This window comes from Littorina saxatilis, linkage group LG11 (genome assembly GCF_037325665.1).
Source record: "Littorina saxatilis isolate snail1 linkage group LG11, US_GU_Lsax_2.0, whole genome shotgun sequence".
NCBI classification, from domain to species: Eukaryota; Metazoa; Mollusca; class Gastropoda; order Littorinimorpha; family Littorinidae; genus Littorina; species Littorina saxatilis.
This window is the reverse complement of record NC_090255.1, coordinates 16,241,153-16,261,774: the sequence shown is the minus strand read 5'-3', so window position 1 is coordinate 16,261,774 and position 20,622 is coordinate 16,241,153. Positions and strand designations below refer to the sequence as shown.

General features: G+C 41.7%; 2 protein-coding genes across 3 annotated transcripts in view; one reads left to right on the top strand and one right to left on the bottom strand.

Moving 5' to 3' along the window:
• Positions 1-10,113, top strand: part of LOC138979857 (tetraspanin-18B-like) — a 33,792-nt gene extending 23,679 nt beyond the window's left edge. For both annotated transcript variants that reach the window (XM_070352609.1, XM_070352610.1), the window contains exons 5-8: positions 1,245-1,361; positions 3,286-3,453; positions 3,883-3,966; positions 9,286-10,113. In XM_070352609.1, the coding sequence (XP_070208710.1) occupies positions 1,245-1,361; positions 3,286-3,453; positions 3,883-3,966; positions 9,286-9,354 (438 nt within the window). In that variant the 3' untranslated portion in view covers positions 9,355-10,113. The remainder of the gene's footprint in view (positions 1-1,244; positions 1,362-3,285; positions 3,454-3,882; positions 3,967-9,285) is intronic.
• A 1,863-nt stretch (positions 10,114-11,976) lies between these two features.
• On the bottom strand, positions 11,977-17,046 carry LOC138979856 (uncharacterized). The gene is made up of 2 exons (XM_070352608.1): positions 16,684-17,046; positions 11,977-15,257 (listed from the first exon to the last, which is right to left on the bottom strand). The coding sequence occupies exon 2, from the start codon at positions 15,215-15,217 to the stop codon at positions 13,868-13,870; it is 1,350 nt and encodes a 449-aa protein (XP_070208709.1). The 5' UTR covers positions 15,218-15,257; positions 16,684-17,046; the 3' UTR covers positions 11,977-13,867.
• Positions 17,047-20,622: the final 3,576 nt, after the last annotated feature.

Below are 20,622 nucleotides of genomic sequence, written 5' to 3'. Positions count from 1 at the left end.
TCCCTCCACTTGGTCACATACCATCCCTCCACTTGGTCACATACCATCCCTCCACTTGGTCACATACCATCCCTCCACTTGGTCACATACCATCCCTCCACTTGGTCACATACCATCCCTCCACTTGGTCACACACCATCCCTCCACTTGGTCAAATACCATCCCTCCACTTGGTCACATACCATCCCTCCACTTGGTCACATACCATCCCTCCACTTGGTCACATACCATCCCTCCACTTGGTCACATACCATCCCTCCACTTGGTCACATACCATCCCTCCACTTGGTCACATACCATCCCTCCACTTGGTCACATACCATCCCTCCACTTGGTCACATACCATCCCTCCACTTGGTCACATACCATCCCTCCACTTGGTCACATACCATCCCTCCACTTGGTCACATACCATCCCTCCACTTGGTCACATACCATCCCTCCACTTGGTCACATACCATCCCTCCACTTGGTCACATACCATCCCTCCACTTGGTCACATACCATCCCTCCACTTGGTCACACACCATCCCTCCACTTGGTCACATACCATCCCTCCACTTGGTCACATACCATCCCTCCACTTGGTCACATACCATCCCTCCACTTGGTCACATACCATCCCTCCACTTGGTCACATACCATCCCTCCACTTGGTCACATACCATCCCTCCACTTGGTCACATACCATCCCTCCACTTGGTCACATACCATCCCTCCACTTGGTCACATACCATCCCTCCACTTGGTCACATACCATCCCTCCACTTGGTCACATACCATCCCTCCACTTGGTCACATACCATCCCTCCACTTGGTCACATACCATCCCTCCACTTGGTCACATACCATCCCTCCACTTGGTCACATACCATCCCTCCACTTGGTCACATACCATCCCTCCACTTGGTCACATACCAAATATCATCATCCTAACTGCTTCATGTGCAGCATTTCAATTTATTGATGAATTGATTTTGCAGATTGAAACCATAATGTCAGTTTAGAAATTAATTCATAACAAATTCCCACTCTACGCAGATTTGTTGGTAAGTGCACAAGTGGAGGGATGATGAATCTTTTCCCACGTACACGCCTAGATCTGAGACAGTAAGCTGAATCGTTTACGCGGCATTCGGGTTTCATTTCCTCAACTGTTTTGTGTGTAATTGACCTGTAAGTGTTTCTGTGAAGCAGTGGGTGTTTTGTGTGGAATTTACCCGTGAAGTGCTTCTTTCAAACAGTGGATGTCCAAGATTGACAAGGAGGTCCTGGCAGAGTTCCGAGACAGGTATGGAGACGACAATTCCGACGAGAGCAGCAGAGAATTCACGTCAGCCTTTAACGCCCTGCAGTCCGACGTGGGTTAATATTGTCATTTGCAACAACATGAACCTTGCTAATGATTGTTATTTGTTCATTTAAAAACAGAGACACACGTTCACATAATGTAAACTGACAGAAGACAGACAGAAATGCAGACGCGCGCGCAGACGACACACACACACACACACACACACACACAAACACACACACACTCACACACACACACACACACACACACACACACACACACACACACACACATAAACACACACACATAAACACACACATAAACACACACAGCACCGACAGACACACAGACATGTACAGACAGACAAACAAACGGACGGACAGACAGACAAACAAATGGACGTACGGACGGACGGACGGATGGATAGACAGACAGGGAGACAGAGAGCCACCTTTCTGATATTATTACACAATAAACTCTAAAGTTTTACTCAAATTTGATCATGCAAAAAATCTCCAGATTTCTTCTTCTTCTTCTTCGTTCATGGGCTGAAACTCCCACGTTCACTCATGTTTTTGCATAAGAGTGGGTTTTTACTTTTATGACCGTTTTTAATGGTTGTTGAAGCAGAAAATCGACTTCAGTTCTTACTTTTTTTTCTTTTTTTTTCTGAGCAGGAGTTGTTTTTTGTTTTTTCCCCAAAATTTTATTCAATTAATAAAACACAAGATAACAAACATGGTAACTGTATTTTCTGTTTGCAAACATACTCTCTCATTCACAGGCAGTTCAGAAAAACTTTTACATTATACAGAAGGATTAAAAATAGTCATACGTGAAAAAAATATACGTGTCAACATGTGTAGCATCAAAATGATCATATGTCATCATATATTGATCTTTTAAAAAACATCAAACATCAATATTCGCATCATAATGTATGGCTGTCTTTACCTTATATCAAAGAAAATAAACAATAATTTGTTTTTAATTAATAAAACTTCAGACTAACGAAATCTCAAAACAACATGATTTCCAAAAATAATTTCCAGTGTTAATCGTGAATCGGTTTTTAAAAAAATGCTTACGCACATCTTTGCGATTAAAATAATGTGATTAATCTTCTTTATATTTTTGCTGTTACTTTTTATGCCAAAAAGCACATCTGTAACATTCAACCTAATTCTTTCGCCAATGTTTACTAAAATGTACATTTCAATATATTTCCAAAACCTGAGCACTGTTAGACTTCAGTTCTTACTAAATATCTTGTGCAAACACACGACACACCAATTCTGCTAGTAACTAAATGCAATAGATAGCCGTTCAGCTTTAACTTGTTTCGCATGTGACACACTCGATTTTTAAATAAAGTTAGACTTAAAAAGAATCAACATAGAGATGAGAAAAAAAGAAGCATATACTAGGACTCAGTTAAATTACCAATTGAAATAGAGAAAAACACGAAATTCCTCCGAGGTAGGAAAAACACCCCCGTCCTTACCATTCTCACTGCCACCAACTGAGAAGGTTATTTCCCTTTGACCATTAATATGTCCCTCTATAAGTCCTTGTAGAATCTTAATCCACCAATAACTCCCTAACCGTGTGTTTGACTGGTCCCAATTTTTGTAAGGACCGTCTCAGGAATGTATAGAACCTGTTCACCAAGTTTGGTGACGATCGGTCCGTTCATTCTTGAGATCTATATGCGAACACAAACACACAAACAAACAAACACATCGACCGAATCCTATACACACCCCTATACCGGGGGTGTAAAAAGGGGGGACGGAGAAGATGAAGAAGGTCATGCCGACGACGACGATGATGACGATAGTGGTAACGACGATAACGATGACGACGACAGTGATGATGATGATGATGATGATGATTGATGATGATGATGATGATGATGGTGATATGCCAGATGTTTCCGGACATAGTGTAAATTTACTGTACTTTTAAGTGCCTTTCATCTTATGATTTAGTTCGACTGCTGCGGATGGTTCAACGGAAGTGACTACGATATCCAGGCCCCACAGAAATGGAACAACACCAAAATGATGGTCCCAGAGTCTTGTTGCAATGCTCACAACCAAACATCACGTGACAGCTGCGTCACAGAACCCATGACCTCAGAGCTTTACAACAGCATTGTGAGTAATATTCGCCCTCGGGAAAATGCTGTAATCTGGTAACATTATACCACGGTTCTTTCTGTCTATTGATGTGTCTGCGGTGTCCGACGTTGAAACAGCTTCATTGAAACTGATTAACCCTGTTCTTGACTCTGACCTAATTAATCTAATGTACTGAGAATCATTTATTTCCTTCCACCATGAAGAAATAGCTAGGTGACGCCGGAATTCAGGATTTTTAAGCGTGGGTGCCTTCTGTGTTCAGTGGGATTTTTGTAATGAATTAATTTCAGAAGGAATACTAGTGGCAATGTGCGAAATGTATTCATCAGGAAATGTTCACTTTGTGCAGGAAGCAGTAAGCAATAAATAATAACATATTAAAGTTATAAAAAGGAAAACAAAACAAAATGATAAAAGTGAAATAATGTTGTTTTTATTGGGTAGGGATGCCGTGATGCCTTGACGAACTTGCTGACGACATACGAATATGTCGTCATTTCGCTGGGAGGTGTCATTTTAGGACTGGAGGTATGTACAGTGACTGTTAACGACTGGCATGGGAATACCAGGGGGCGGGGGTATGTTTTAGCAGGTGTGTGTGTGTGTGTGTGTGTGTGTGTGTGTGTGTGTATTTGTGTGTGTGTGTGTGTGCCGTGTGCGTGTGTAGGGGAAGGGCTCCTATTATGGACCACTTTTTGTTTCATGTTGTGTTATGTTATGTTATGTTATCAGACTGGTACTTAGGCTGTTAAGCCTTTGTCTGATCTTTTGATCAGTTGCTATCCTAGCCTAACTTTGGGCTAGGTAACCTACACGATCTTTTGACCGTGGCCTATTCTATCAACTTTTTCTTGGCTGGTGTAGTGAGAGGCATACTGACATTTGGGCTATACATATAATCTTTCAGTGCATTGTCCAAGCGATTTTTGAAACTGTTCATTGTCGGCGCTTCTACCACATTCTTGTCCAAGGAGTTCCACGTGTCTATGATTCTGTTCGTGAAGAAAGATTGTCGGAGAGCTGTTCTGCATTGTTTCTTCTTGAGCTTGAACTGATGTCCACGGGTATTACAAAGGCTATTCAGCTCCAGTGGGTTCTTGCAATCGTAGTATCCATGCATGAATTTGTATGTTTCAATCATGTCTCCCCGGATACGCCTATAGCACATGCTTGGAACTTTCAAAACTCTCAAACGCTCTTCATAACTCAAGGTCTTCAACCCTGGAATACACTTCGTGGCTCTTCTTAATACACTTTCAATCAAATTTTTATCTTTCTCGAGTCGGGGACTCCACACCACATTTGCAAACTCCAGATGAGGCCGTACAAGTGCAACAAAGAGCAGTCTTAGCGTTTCTGCGTCCAAATGCTCATAAGACCGTCTAATGAGACCCAGGATTCTGTTTGCTTTGTTGACTTGTGTTTCCACGTGTTTTGAGAATTTCAATTCACTGTCTACATTGACTCCAAGGTCCTTTTCTGCACTTGAGCTTTCCAGATCAACCCTGTCCACGCTGCCAGGTTTTCTCATATTATACACAAGTTTCTGATTTTTTGTACCCAACTGTAATGTCTTACACTTATCTGCATTAAAGCGCCTCTGCCACTTGTCTGCTCAGTCGACCAAACTGTCCAAATCCCTCTGGAGTTCCTTGCTATCTTCACAAGTTCTGATTTGTCGGTACACTTTTGTATCATCAGCGTACATGCTGCACAGACTGCTCACAACTTCAGGGAGATCGTTAATGTATATAACAAATAAAACCGGGCCCAGCACACTGCCCTGGGGCACTCCACTTGTCACGTCTTTCCAGTCTGACATAGACCCATTGACCTTCACCCTTTGCTTTCTATCACTTAGAAAATCACCGATCCAGTCTTTGACAAGTCCATGGATACCATATGCTTCTAGTTTTTTCAGTAACCGCACATGCGGAACACAATCGAATGCCTTAGCAAAATCAAGGTACACAGCGTCAACCGGTACTCCATCATCTAAGCTATCTGTCCAGTCGTCAATGACGCTAATTAGGTTTGTCACGCATGATCGTTTTGCCACAAAACCATGCTGGCAATCTGATAACAAGTCCGCGTTGGCTGTCAAATGAGAGAAAACACTGGTTCTTATCAACTTTTCTAACAGTTTGCATGGTATGCTTGTTAAACTCACTGGGCGGTAGTTGCCTGGACTGCTCTTACAGCCCTTCTTGAAAAGGGGTGTTACATTTGCCTGCTTCCACTGATATGGTACTGTTCCTTCAGCTAGCGATGCCCTAAAAACAATCGCTAAAACTTCAGCTAAAACGTCAGCCAATTCTTTCAACACTCTTGGATGCATATTATCAGGTCCAGTTGACTTCGAGGCGTCAAGTGCCTTGAGCAACTTCAGGACTGCGTTCGTGTCAATGTCTATGTTATTCAATTCATTATTCAACTTCCTTCCCTCACAATCAGGGACGTAGTCAAGATTTTCTTTCGTGAACACACTACAGAAAAAGTCATTAAGCATATCCGCTTTCTCACTGTCTTTCGTTGCTTGTTTACCACTCTTATCAGTTAGATCGGGCACACCATCTCGGGTGGCCATCTTGCTTTTGGCGTAAGCGTAGAATGCTTTGGGGTTGCTCTTAGCAGCTCTAGCAATGTTTTTCTCATGATCTTTTACCGCATTTTTACATGCCTTCTTAGCTTGGTTTCTGGCCTTTACATACAATAAGTAGTCTGCCCCTTCCCTAGTTTGCATATATCTCTGATATGCTGAACGTTTCTTTTTTACTTTGGCCAATGCTTTTTCATTCATCCACAGAGGTTTTCTTTTCCTATTGGGTCCATTGCTCCGAACATGAGGAACATATTCACCCACTAGTGTCTCTATATTGCTGGACAAAATGTCCCATGCCTCCTGTGCTTTGAGTCCTTCAATTTTGTTCGCTAAGTTGAGAGATGCAAACTTAGTTTTCATCGAGTCATAGTCCCCCCTGACATAGGCGAACTTCCCCTCAGACCCATGGTCTATCTTACCGGCATAGCATATGTACTCAAACATTAAACAATGGTGATGGCTTTTACCTAAAGGCGCTGATGCTGATAACTAGATTGTTTTCTGGCGAAGAAGTTTCATTTTGTGTTTGGTAGTCCTCCTTTGCTAGGTTAACCGTTAGGCCTAGTTAGAGAGAGTTAGCTTTGATAGATATTCAGCAAAAATTAAATACCAACAAAATCACAAATGGTCCATATTAGGAGCCTGGGCGCCCAATATGGACCAGTGAAGAGGCCTTCACGAATCACTCTTAAAACCCCCTTATACTTCAAAATAACATGATACAACTTAGTGTGCAAGTCAGACTAATTAAAATGTGCTTCAGATTTATCTGTTTCGGGGTTGATGAGAGCATTATTTGAAGCACACCAGGAAACTAAAGAAGCTTGTTAAAAACGGAATGAAAATAAGTGAAATTGTCAACTACCACGAAAAAAAGACTATTTGATATATTTTTTTGAAATCTCTAGGGCTAGTTATAAGTTATTTTCAGCAAGCTTCTTATTGAATTAATAAAAATAGCCTTTAGCTTTTCTTCGATTTGTTGAAGGTGGTCCATTTTAGGGGACACACACATACTTTGATATTTTGCTATTATATTTTGTTTGCAATACAAACTCGGGGTCAACACTGCTAAAATGTAACAAATACGGTCTTAGCTGTCATATATAGCAATTTTTGTGTGATAACATATTTGGCTGTGGACAGAAACGAGTCCGTTTGAGGCGGCAAATTTAGAATGAACGCTGCCAAAAGTGAAACAAGTCGCGTAAGGCGAAAATACAATATTTAGTCAAGTAGCTGTCGAACGTGAAATTGACAAGAAGAGCGGGGTAGTGGTTACGCTATGCTGCATAGCACGCTTTTCTGTACCTCTCTTCGTTTTAACTTTCTGAGCGTGTTTTTAATCCAAACATATCATATCTATATATTTTTGGAATCAGGAACCGACAAGGAATAAGATGAAAGTGTTTTTAAATTGATTTCGAAAAAAAAATTTTGATAATAATTTTTATATATTTAATTTTCAGAGCTTGTTTTTAATCCGAATATAACATATTTATATGTTTTTGGAATCAGCAAATGATGGAGAATAAGATAAACGTAAATTTGGATCGTTTTATAAATTTTTATTTTTTTTTACAATTTTCAGATTTTTAATGACCAAAGTCATTAATTAATTTTTAAGCCACCAAGCTGAAATGCAATACCGAACCCCGGGCTTCGTCGAAAAGTACTTGACCAAAATTTCAACCAATTTGGTTGAAAAATGAGGGCGTGACAGTGCCGCCTCAACTTTTACGAAAAGCCGGATATGACGTCATCAAAGACATTTATCAAAAAAATGAAAAAAACGTATGGGGATATCATACCCAGGAACTCTCATGTCAAATTTCATAAAGATCGGTCCAGTAGTTTGGTCTGAATCGCTCTACACGCACGCACGCACGCACACACACACACACACACATACACACACACATACACCACGACCCTCGTTTCGATTCCCCCTCGATGTTAAAATATTTAGTCAAAACTTGACTAAATATAACAAGTCGCGTAAGGCGAAAATACAATATTTAGTCAAGTAGCTGTCGAACGTGAAATTGACAAGAAGAGCGGGGTAGTGGTTACGCTATGCTGCATAGCACGCTTTTCTGTACCTCTCTTCGTTTTAACTTTCTGAGCGTGTTTTTAATCCAAACATATCATATCTATATATTTTTGGAATCAGGAACCGACAAGGAATAAGATGAAAGTGTTTTTAAATTGATTTCGAAAAAAAAATTTTGATAATAATTTTTATATATTTAATTTTCAGAGCTTGTTTTTAATCCGAATATAACATATTTATATGTTTTTGGAATCAGCAAATGATGGAGAATAAGATAAACGTAAATTTGGATCGTTTTATAAATTTTTATTTTTTTTTACAATTTTCAGATTTTTAATGACCAAAGTCATTAATTAATTTTTAAGCCACCAAGCTGAAATGCAATACCGAACCCCGGGCTTCGTCGAAGAGTACTTGACCAAAATTTCAACCAATTTGGTTGAAAAATGAGGGCGTGACAGTGCCGCCTCAACTTTTACGAAAAGCCGGATATGACGTCATCAAAGACATTTATCAAAAAAATGAAAAAAACGTATGGGGATATCATACCCAGGAACTCTCATGTCAAATTTCATAAAGATCGGTCCAGTAGTTTGGTCTGAATCGCTCTACACGCACGCACGCACGCACACACACACACACACACATACACACACACATACACCACGACCCTCGTTTCGATTCCCCCTCGATGTTAAAATATTTAGTCAAAACTTGACTAAATATAAAAAGACTAACAGTTTTGAGGTTTGTGTTTCTGCAACTGTTTTGACATGAGCAAGGTATCCAGACAGGATGAATACAGCGAATGAATCTGTTTTGAGCGCTCTAGCGCTGTTAGTTTGTCAGAACAGGAGGCATGGTCCATATTAGGAGGTGGTCCATATTAGGAGCCATTCCCCTATGTTCGTGATTGTGTGTGTTTGTGTGTCAGTACTTAGTTATGTGAGTGTGCGTTATTGTTAATGTGTGTGTGTGTACGTTTGTGATTGCGTGTGTGTGTGTGTGTGTGTGTGTGTGTGTGTGTGTGTGCATGTGTGTGTAAGCGTGTCAGTGAAGAGGGAAAACGTGTTTATCTCCAACCTAGTCAGACTTTACCCCACCCCCAAAATACACCCTTACACTCTTTTATCCTCTTTCTTAATTTTATTTTGTTCAGTTACTCATCCCAACATCGTGGTGGTTGTTGCAGTTGCTGATGGTGATAGGAACGGTCACTCTACTGTCCATCTCCGTGGGCAACAAATACGACCTTAGCTGAGAACAGAGTGGGACTGACATCACAGCGAAAAAAGTGGACCGTTGTGTGCAACGCTCAAAACTACTAAGTCTCATGCAGTGTTTCACGCCTTCCGATGTTTGCATGTATCAAGGCGATAGTAGACACGATAATCTTAGAGAAACTCTCCTTCACTTGTGAACCATTGTACATGTATAAATTACTTTGTATATGTCCAGTGTTTACGTGGGATAAAGCCACCCCTCCACTTGGTCACATACCAAAAATAAACAGCCTGGCTGCTTCCTGAGCAGAGCAGAGTGGAATATTATTTCTGTATGAATGTCTGTACTGACACCGATATCAATCTGTAAAATTAAGGCATGCTCCTTCCCGTAAAAACTATCTCACTATCTGAGATCCGACCAGGCTTTTACTATTGACATTGGGTAAGACGTAGCCATCCCTCCACTGACACACATACATACGCAGATGCAATGCGTCTTCCGACTGTCCTCAATAACTTATGCTCATCTTCAGGTCCTCTTTGTTCACCCTGTTCCACTTGGTTTTGTATTACATGTATGTTATGTTATATTGCTGTTTTTTGCTGTACTTATGTATCTTGTATACGTGTGTCAATAGGCTCTGTGCTTTGATGACAATAAATTGTGATTGTGATTGTGATTGATACCAAACATCAACACTCTGGCTGCTTACTGTGCTGGATTTTTATGATGAGTTTATTTCTTAAAAAGCCACTAGTGATTTTTATGAAATAAATTACACAAAAAAACATTGCCACTGTGCAAAGGCTGTTCTTTTTGATGTCTGGGTGAAGGGATGGTCTTATCCTATGCCTTTCTTTCTTTCTTTATTTGGTGTTTAACGTCGTTTTCAACCGTTCAAGGTTATATCGCGACGGGGAAGGGGGGGTCGGGGGGATGGGATAGAGCCACTTGTTAATTGTTTCTTGTTCACAAAAGCACTAATAAAAAAATTGCTCCAGGGGCTTGCAACATAGTACAATATTATGACCTTACTGGGAGAATGCAAGTTTCCAGTACAAAGGATTTAACATTTCTTACATACTGCTTGACTAAAATCTTTACAAACATTGACTATATTCTATACAAGAAACACTTAACAAGGGTAAAAGGAGAAACAGAATCCGTAAGTCGCCTCTAACGACATGCTGGGGAGCATCGGGTAAATTCTTCCCCCTAACCCGCGGGGAGTATTATCCTATGTAAAAGCCTTTAATTTCCCAACACACAGAGAAAACAGCAAGGCTGTAGATCTTTGTAAAGTGGAAGGATACTCTGATCCCATGTAAAAGCCTGGACAATTGTGTGATGATTTACAAGGTAGTGTACACAACAGTAAGGGTGCCTTGATGCTTGCAGGCACGATTGTTCAATCTTCTTCTTCTGCGTTTGAGGGCTGTAACTCCCACGTACACTTGCAGGCACGAGTAAGCTTTAAAATATATATATGGCCGTTTTTGCCCTTACCGTTTAAGCAGTCATGCTCTGATTCCGGGGGATGCATGCTGGGGGTGTTAGTGTTTCTGTTACCCACCAAACTCTAACATGGATTACAGGATTTTTTTGTGCGTATTTAATCGTGTGCTTATGTGTGCACACAAAGGGGAATAAGGCACTAGCAGGTCTGCACATAAGATGACCTGGGAGATTGGAACTATCTCTGCCAATAACCTACCAGGCGCGGCCAGGATTCAAACCCAGCACCTTTGTTAAATCTGATCATTTTGATTGAGGTCTAAATTGTTCTGGTAATAACTTGGAAAACCCTGAATAATAATATGGGATTATTCTTATGTTAATTCATAGAAGAGCACCTTGAAGTTAAAGTACTGTTAACTGACCACACTGTTGTTATTCTGTTTACTGGGTATTGATTTGTTCTGACGCACTGCTCGATCATGTGTTATGACTTGTCACAGAATCCTCTGATATTTGCATTTTACTCAATTTAAAACACACCTTTTCTGTGTAACTATTCATCAAAATCTTTTTTGCTGCTTATTACATAAAGGTCTGAGGGATAACAGAAGTCTTAACATTCCCTTGCGTTGTAAGAATTTAACATTGACTTCCACGCCACGTATTTATTCTCTGTTGTGTTCTTTTGATTATTCAGATGTATCCAACTGGAAAATAACATCTTTTTTGTATGATCAAAGTAAAATAAAATAAAATTGTAAAAAAAGAACAGCAGCAACAACACCACCAACAAAGAGTACATGTTTTACCAAGGGAGGCAACTTGCATTTTGTTTGTTTGTTTGTTTATTTGTTGCTTAACGTCCAGCCGACTACGCAGAGCCATATCAGGACGAGGAAGGGGGGATGAAGTGGGCCACTTGTCAAGCGATTCCTGTTTACAAATGCACTAACCCATTACTTGTGTCCCAGCAGGCTTTAGTAAAACTAAAGGCAACTTGCATGCCCATGAGATAATTACCTTAGGATCACAACTAATACTTTGACATGTGACATTCCATGACTGTGTTTTCTTGATTTTAACAACATGTGTATTTTGTAACAAACACACACACACACAAGAACTTACACATAACCACACACACTCATGCATACTCACGCACACACACACGCACCATAAACAGCATGTGTACCATAAGCAATTTAATATTTGTGCATGATAATTTAATTGATTTGAACTCTTTTTCAGACTGTGCAATTTTTACATGAGTAATATGAAAACAAGTCTTAGTTTGTTGAAGTTTTTATGTAAAATAAACTTAATTTCCTGTACAAAACTCATCTGACCTTTGCTGTAAATGTGAAATGTAAAAAAAAAAATCTCATTTTGTTGAATTGTTTTGGTAAAATAAAGATACTTTTCTGTACAAAACTCGAGACATATATATATATATGCAGCCTTGTCTCGCAAGACACCTTACTGACATTTAAACCGATAGTTGTTTCCAATCTCAACATTAGAGGCATGAGACCAAGGGTAGGGCGGGTGGTGGCGAGAGAGGTGAAGGGACGAGGAATGTTTACAGTGCCGTGCGCCGGGCTGTGAGCAGTGCCCGCCAATGTTTAGCTCAGGCACCGTCGCGGCAGACGCGCCTTAGTTCTATGCAGGAAAATGCAGCGCGCTATTCTAGCCATCTGGCCAACTGTCGTCCTCATCTCTAAGGCAGACTGATACCAAGAGGTGTAAGTTACACCCGCCTTCAGGCTCAGGCATTTTCAAACGCTCGACTCAAGACTAATTAAACATTACAGTAAAATACACAGACATACACACAAGAAGTTTGTCTGTTCTAAGACCTTTCACTGACATTCATCTGATCGTCATTTCCAGTCCTGGGACAGGTCGGAACAGTTACAGGCAGAATATACTATAATACACACCCCACACTACCAACACTATCAAACAAAGTTTCCTCTTCTTAGATCCTTGACTTTCATCCACAAAATACTTTCTTTCTTTATTTGGTGTTTAACGTCGTTTTCAACCGTTCAAGGTTATATCGCGACGGGGAAAGGAGGGGGATGGGATAGAGCCACTTGTTAATTGTTTCTTGTTCACAAAAGCACTAATCAAAAAATTGCTCCAGGGGCTTGCAACGTAGTACAATATATGACCTTACTGGGAGAATGCAAGTTTCCAGTACAAAGGACTTAACATTTCTTACATACTGCTTGAGTAAAATCTGTACAAAAATTGACTATATTCTATACAAGAAACACTTAACAAGGGTAAAAGGAGAAACAGAATCCGTTAGTCGACATGCTGGGGAGCATCGGGTAAATTCTTCCCCCTAACCCGCGGAGGGTTCCACAAAATACACATACCAGCTATCACAAACATTTCTCTAGACCCTTCATTGACTTTCATCTGAATATCATTTCCCATCTCAAAACTGACGGTCATACACACAGATATATATTCTAAGGAAGCCACCATATTGTAAGACAATACAAAGACACTTCACTGCTACAAAGTTTGCCTGTTCTAAGACCATTCATTGACATTCATCAGAATATCATTTCCCATCTCAAAGCTGACGGTCAAACACACAGACATATATTCTAAGGAAGTCACCATGTTGTAAGACAATACAAAGACACTTCACTGCTACAAAGTTTGCCTGTTCTAAGACCATTCACTGACATTCATCTAATCGTCACAAACACAGACATAGTCTAAAGAAGTCACCATGTTCTAAGACAATACAAAGACAATTCACACTGATACAAAGTTTTCTTTTTCTAAGAGCTTTTACTGACATTCATCTGATCGTCATTTCCCATTTAAAATGTGATCGTCACAAACACAGACATATTCTAAGAGAGTCTCTAATGTTCTAAGACAATACAAAGACACTTCACTCATACAAAGTTTTCCTGTTCAAAGACTAAGAGTAAGATCCTTCACGGACATTTATCTGATCATCATTTCCCCATCTTAAACCTGTCACAAACACAGACATAGTCTAAGGAAGTCTCCATGTTCTAAGACAATACAAAGACACTTCACCAATACAAAGTGTTCTTGTTCTAAGAGCCTTCACTGACGTTCATCTGATCATCGTTTCCCATCTCGACACCGATGGCCTCCGCTGCCTCGACCTCTGCCGTCAGGTCGACGATCTCGGCCTCTGTCTCCAGCTCGTCTTGCTCCTCTCCGTACTTCTCCATCACCGCCTTGATCAGTCGACATTTCCCTCGGCCGCAGTCGCACGGAACCGGGTGGTCCTCTTCGTCAGAATCCTCAATCTCATCTTCATCATCTTCATCTGTGTCGTCGACGAGTTCCAGTTTGATGTTGTAGTGCCGCTTGTTGTCCGAGTTCTGGGTCAAGGTCACTTTGCAGCCAAGAAAGTCTGTCGGGTCGACGGCCAACGCCTTGGGAAGGAGGATAACTGTCTGCTTCCAGTGAGTTACGGGACTTGTCGGCGAGGTGCTTAGTACAGAAGAGGGGACAACTTTCCAGCTGCTGTTCTGAGTTGCTTCTGCTGTCGACTCCAAAGATGAAACATTGTTGGTTTCAGAATCTGACTTACTTACGGCAGCTTTCAAGTGCTCTCCCTGACGAAAGTCAACGTCAAACCAAATGGCGAAGCCATGCACTTTGCACGGCTTCTCCACTTTAAACGCTAACCTCTCTGACAGTGCATGCACCTCCGACACTGTTACAGTTCTCAAGTCAAACTCTCGCAGAATCTGCGGTGCTGTGACCACTTGCCGCTCATCAATTTCTGCGGTGAGTGGCTCCTGGAGAAGTTTCTGGTGCACATGAGGAATAGCAGCAGAGAAGTCAAACCCGCACACGTTGGTCCAAAAGTCAAACTTCTCTTCCAGAAAGTGCTCCATGTTAACAGGAGCCAGGTAGATCCTGGCTGCTGAAGGCACCATGATTCCGTCATCCGCAAGAAATTTGTCCCTGGCCGCGATGACAGAGTCCAGCATGGATTCGTGCAGAAGGTAAAACCCCATCCACTCGGATACGATCATGTCAACTTTCACTCCCGGTCCTAAATCCACATCCTCCACCGCAGAATGGATCACTTCAATTTTGTCCGCCAATCCATTCTGCTGTACAATTTCTCGACACAGGTGAGCCATGTTGCTCGCCTCAATGGCGTAGACCTTGCGAGCGCCCACAGACGCTGCGAAAAGGGAGAGAATTCCAGTTCCTGCTCCGACGTCCATGATGACCTTGTCTTGAACCAGGTGAGCGTTCTCTTCGAAGAAGCGTCGGTAGGCGCCGTTTCGAGGCCAGTCTTTCAGCATGACCTCATGAACCTTAAGGTCAGTGTAGCTAGCGAAGTAACCGTGAGCGTCTTCCATGCTGGTAGTTGTCGTCACTTTTGACATGGCGTCGCCTTTTCCCGTGATGTTGGCCATCTTAGTATTCGTAGCTTTTCTTTTTGTCACAGCACCAGTTCTGCAACATATTTGCAAAATCAACTTAGAGTTAGATTCCAAGCCATAAACCTACTAGAGGTGCAAGATTTATTTTGAGAGAAAAAAAAGTCATGCTGCTATTAATGTAAGAAGAAATAATTCTAATAGTGACTGAATAATACCCAAAATTTGATACAACAAACACATACACACACTTTCACCACCAACGCCACCATGTGTTAGCCTGAACACACACTCAAACACACACACAACACATCCCTCCCTCTCTCTTTCTCTCTCTCATACACTCACACACACAAATACATACATCTCACCACCACAAACTCCACCATGTGTTAGAGTGCACATACACTCAAACACACATAAACATATAGATACACAACAAATCCCTTCCTCTCTCTCATACACACACACATACATCTCAGTTTCTCACTACCACAAACACCACCATGTGTTAGCCTGCACACACACTCAAACACACACAAATACACACACAACACATCCCTCTCTCTCTCTCTCACACACACACACACACAGTATACATCTCACCACCACCATGTGTAAGATATCCTGCACACACATGCACACGCACACAACACACCCCTCCCTCTCTTTCACACACACACACACACACGTATACATATGTGTTACATACATACATACGTCTGTGTTAGCCTGCACACACACATACACACATAAATACTCACTCAACATATCCCTCCCCCTCTCTCTCTATTTTTCTCTCTCTCACACACACACACATCTCACAACCACAAGCACTCCATATATGTTAAACTGCACACACACTGTGAACACTGGCTTTTGGGGAGTATGTGAGCAGTAAATAGAAACAACCTCAGACTGATGGATCTCCAGCTGCCTTCATCTTTTTTTCTTGATATTACAAACACAAATTGGGGAGGAAGAGAGTGGGGCTGGGGTGAGGTGTTAATTGATGTCCGTTGAATAATCAAATCGGCTCATCAGTTCAACAGGTGTAGTAAATATACCTACAATAAAAACAGATCAAAATCTGTGTGTGAAATGTCACAAGAGACAGACCAAGCTTGATCATGAAAAAGTGCCCTCACACGCAGGCACGCACAAACACACACACACACCACTGCACACACACACACACACGCAGTGACACATACACGTCACACACACACACCAGAGACATAGTCTGCTCGATCTAGTCCCATTCCAGTCGTTTTCTTAGCAGGAAACTAGTAGAACTGTTTTAAGTTCGAATGTTGAATGAAATTATCAACTGAGTGATAGCACATGAAATGACCGATACGCTACGATCACTACTTGGGAAGATGTCACATTAACACAGGGATTCAGACAGCATCCGCATTCTTAGATTTCTCAACAAGTACATGCATGTTCGCGATTTTGAATATCAAAATATCGGGTGTCGTCAGTATTTGGCTATTTACCTGGGTGGCTGAGTTACATGATAAACACACAGCACACTTTCGCAAGCAACACGTGTGGTATTTCACCAAGGGCGGTCACTCAAATGAATCAACTAATTCATTGTAGCAGTTATTCCCCTTCGACCGAAACATTACTGAAATAAAAGTCGTGGGCAGAAATGAGACTGACGACGAAAAGCAGATAATTATTCGAGCTTGTTTTGGTTAAACGTGAAAGGGAACAGAGAAAAAACCCACAATAGGCAAAGCCAACCAAACGCAAAAAAAACCAAAAAAATGAAAACAAAAAAGAAAAGAAATAAATTTCGCACAAAACACACACATCGCAAACACAACACACTGACAAATCAGTGACGTGACACCCGACACCCGACACACACACACACACACACACACACACACACACTCGCATACGTTCTCTCTCTCTCTCTTTCTCTCTCTCTATTTCTCCATCTCTCTTTTTTACACTTAGTCAAGTTTTGACTAAATGTTTTAACATAGAGGGGGGAATCGAGACGAGGGTCGTGGTGTATGTGTGTGTGTGTGTGTGTGTGTTTGCGTGTCAGTGTGTGTAGAGCGATTGAGAGTAAACTAATGGACCGATCTGTATGAAATATTTCATGAGAGTTCCTGGGTATGATATCCCCAGACTTTTTTTCTTTTTTTCGATAAATGTCTTTGATGACGTCATATCCGGCTTTTTGTAAAAGTTGAGGCGGCACTGTCACACCCTCACTTTTCAATCAAATTGATTGAAATTTTGGCAAAGCAATCTTCGACGATAGCCGAACTTTGGTATTGCATTTCAGCTTGGAGGCTTAAAATTTAATTAATGACTTTGGTCATTAAAAATCTGAAAATTGTAATTAAAATGGTTTTTTTTTATAAAACGATCCAAAATTACGTTTATCGTATTCTTCATCATTTTCTGATTCCAAAAACATATAATTATGTTATATTCAGATTAAAAACAAGCTCTGAAAATTAAAAATAAAATTTATGATTAAAATTAAATTTCCGAAATCGATTTAAAAACCATTTCATCTTATTCCTTGTCCGTTCCTGATTCCAAAAACATATAGATATGATATGTTTGGATTAAAAACACGTTCAGAGAGTTAAAAAGAATAGAGATATAGAAAAGCGAGCTATCCTCCTCAGCGCAACCGCTACCGCGCTTTTCTGTATTGTTAATTTCACTGCCTTTGCCACGATCGGTGGACAGACGATGCTACGAGTGTACGGTCTTGCGGAAAAAAATGCTTTGCGTTCAGTTTAATTCTGTGAGTTCGACTGAGCTTGACTAAATGTTGTATTTTCGCCTTTTGCGACTTGTTTTTCTCTCTCTCTCTCTCTCTCTCTCTCTCTCTCTCTCTCTCTCTCTCTCTCTCTCTCTCTCTCTCTCTCTCTCTCTCTCTCTCTCTCTCTCTCTCTCTCTCTCTCAAGCTGAGTGACCTGCCCCTGGATTGGATACCAGTGAGCAGCAAGAAACTTAATTGAGCTCTCACAATTTTGGGCCAAACAAAAATATAATTATGTTGGTTTAGGGCAACATGACCAACAAAAATAGGGTCGGTAAGTCGGCTTTTTTTAAATTTTAAATTTTTAAATTTTAGTCTTGGTATGGTTTGCAAAATGTGCTAGAGGTTGTTTTTTGTGGATTGTTTTTGAGAAATGAAAACAAATTTTTAGGGTCGGCGGGAAAAAATAGGGTCGATCGGGTTACCCTAAACCAACATATATTTTTGTTTGTCCGCCTTGTGTTATTTTGTCAAACGAAGGCTTTTCGTAATTGTGTGTGCGTGTGTGCGTGTGTGTGTGTGTGTGTGTGTGACTGTGACTGTGTGTGTGTCTGTGTGTGTGTGTGTGTGTGTGTGTCAGTTTGTGACTGTCACTGACTCCATGTGTGTGTGTGTGTGTGTGTGTGTGTGTGTGTGTGTGTGTGTTTGTGACTGTGACAGTGTGTGTGTGCATGTGTGTCCGTGTGTGTGTGTGTGTGTGCCTGTGTTTGTGTGTGTGAGAGTGACTGTGACTGTGTGTGTGTGTCCGTGTGTCCGTGTGTGTGTCAGTGACTGTGACTGTGTGTGTGTCCGTGTGTGTGTGTTGTGACTCAGTGACTGTGTGTGTGTCCGTGTGTGTGTGTGTTTGTGACCGTGTGACTGTGTGTGTGTCCGCGTGTGTGTGTGTGTGTGTGTGTGTGTTTGTGTGTGTATGTGTGTGTGTCGTGTGTGTGTGTGTGTTTGTGACTGTGTGTCAGTGTGTCCGTGTGTGTGCACGGTGTGTGTTTGTGACCGTGTGAATGTGTGTGTATGTGTCAGTGTGTGTGTGTCCGTGTGTGTGTGTGTCCGAGTGTGTGTCAGTCCGTGTGTGTGTGTGTTTGCCGTTTGTGTCCGTGTGTGCGTGTGTTTGTGACTGTGTGTGTGTCCGTGCCGTGTGTGTGTGTGTGTGTGTGTGTGTTTGTGACTGTGTGTGTGTCCGTGTGTGTGTGTGTGTGTGTGTGTGTGTTTGTGACTGTGACTGTGTTTGTGTGTCACGGTGTGTGTCAGTGTCCGTGTGTGTGTGAGTGTGTGTGACGGTGTGTCGTGTGGTGTGGTGTGTGTGTTTGCGTGTGACTGTGTGTGTTATAGAGCGTGTGTTTTTGACAACTGGCGTTAGTTCAATGGTTCAACTGATGACTGAATCGCGCAGTCCAAGTTACTTACCCCCCCACCCCCTTCCCGGCCCGTTTCAGTCAGTGCGGCCGGCGCCCGCGGGACCGTCCGTAGCCGTGATTGGGAGACTTATGGAAGAAAGTGCTTTTAGGGAATGGAGTAATTAACAAAACGAACACAGTGATCAGAAGACAAAACCCCGCCTCATAAAACTCTCATATCTGACGAGACCGCCTAATTTTTGGTTATCGCTTGTAATCATGGTAATGCGCATTCTATGCGAATATCAAAGCCACCAGGGGGACTAACTCTACCACCCTGAAAACAATAGTGGCGAGATTTATTTGCCCTTTTCACCCGCTGGGGCAGAAAATGGCGTGCTTCTTGTGGAGTTATCTGCCTCACGGTTCTATTTTCTGCGGACAAAACCGCCCGTCGCTGTTCATTAGTGGGTGGGAAATCTTCAGCATTCTCTATCTTGCTTCAGGTTCGGGAGGGTTCTGTGCTATTTTGAGCTTCATTCAAGAAAAGTCTGTCGTGGATAAATAACGCTGCAGTTTCATCGGTATTTTTGTTTGTTCGGTTTGTTCCTGAGTCGACTGGTATTCGGTTCTCTCTATACAATCGGTCCTCGCCCATTAGGAAAAACACTCTAACGGTTCCACAATCAACTCTCAGGACCGGACAAGGGGGGGGGGGGGAGGGGCGGAGGTTACAGGGGTTGCGCACCCCCCCATGTACCTCCCAAACGCTTTTTTGAGTCACTTGAGAAAAAGTGACTATGTAATCGGTCAGTGTTAGTCTGTCCGGCCGGCCGGCCGGCCGGCCGGCCGTCCGTAGACACCACCTTAACGTTGGACTTTTCTCGGAAACTATCAAAGCGATCGGGCTCATATTTTGTTTAGTCGTGACCTCCAATGACCTCTACACTTTAACGATGGTTTCGTTGACCTTTGACCTTTTTCAAGGTCACAGGTCAGCGTCAAAGGAAAAATTAGACATTTTATATCTTTGACAAAGTTCATCGGATGTGATTGAAACTTTGTAGGATTATTCTTTACATCAAAGTATTTACATCTGTAGCCTTTTACGAACGTTATCAGAAAAACAAGGGAGATAACTAGCCTTTTCTGTTCGGCAACACACAACTTAACGTTGGGCTTTTCTCGGAAACTATAAAAGTGACCGGGCTCAAATTTTATGTGAACGTGACTCCCAGTGACCTCTACACTTTGACGTCTGCTTTGGTGACCTTTGACCTTTTTCAAGGTCACAGGTATGCTTCAGG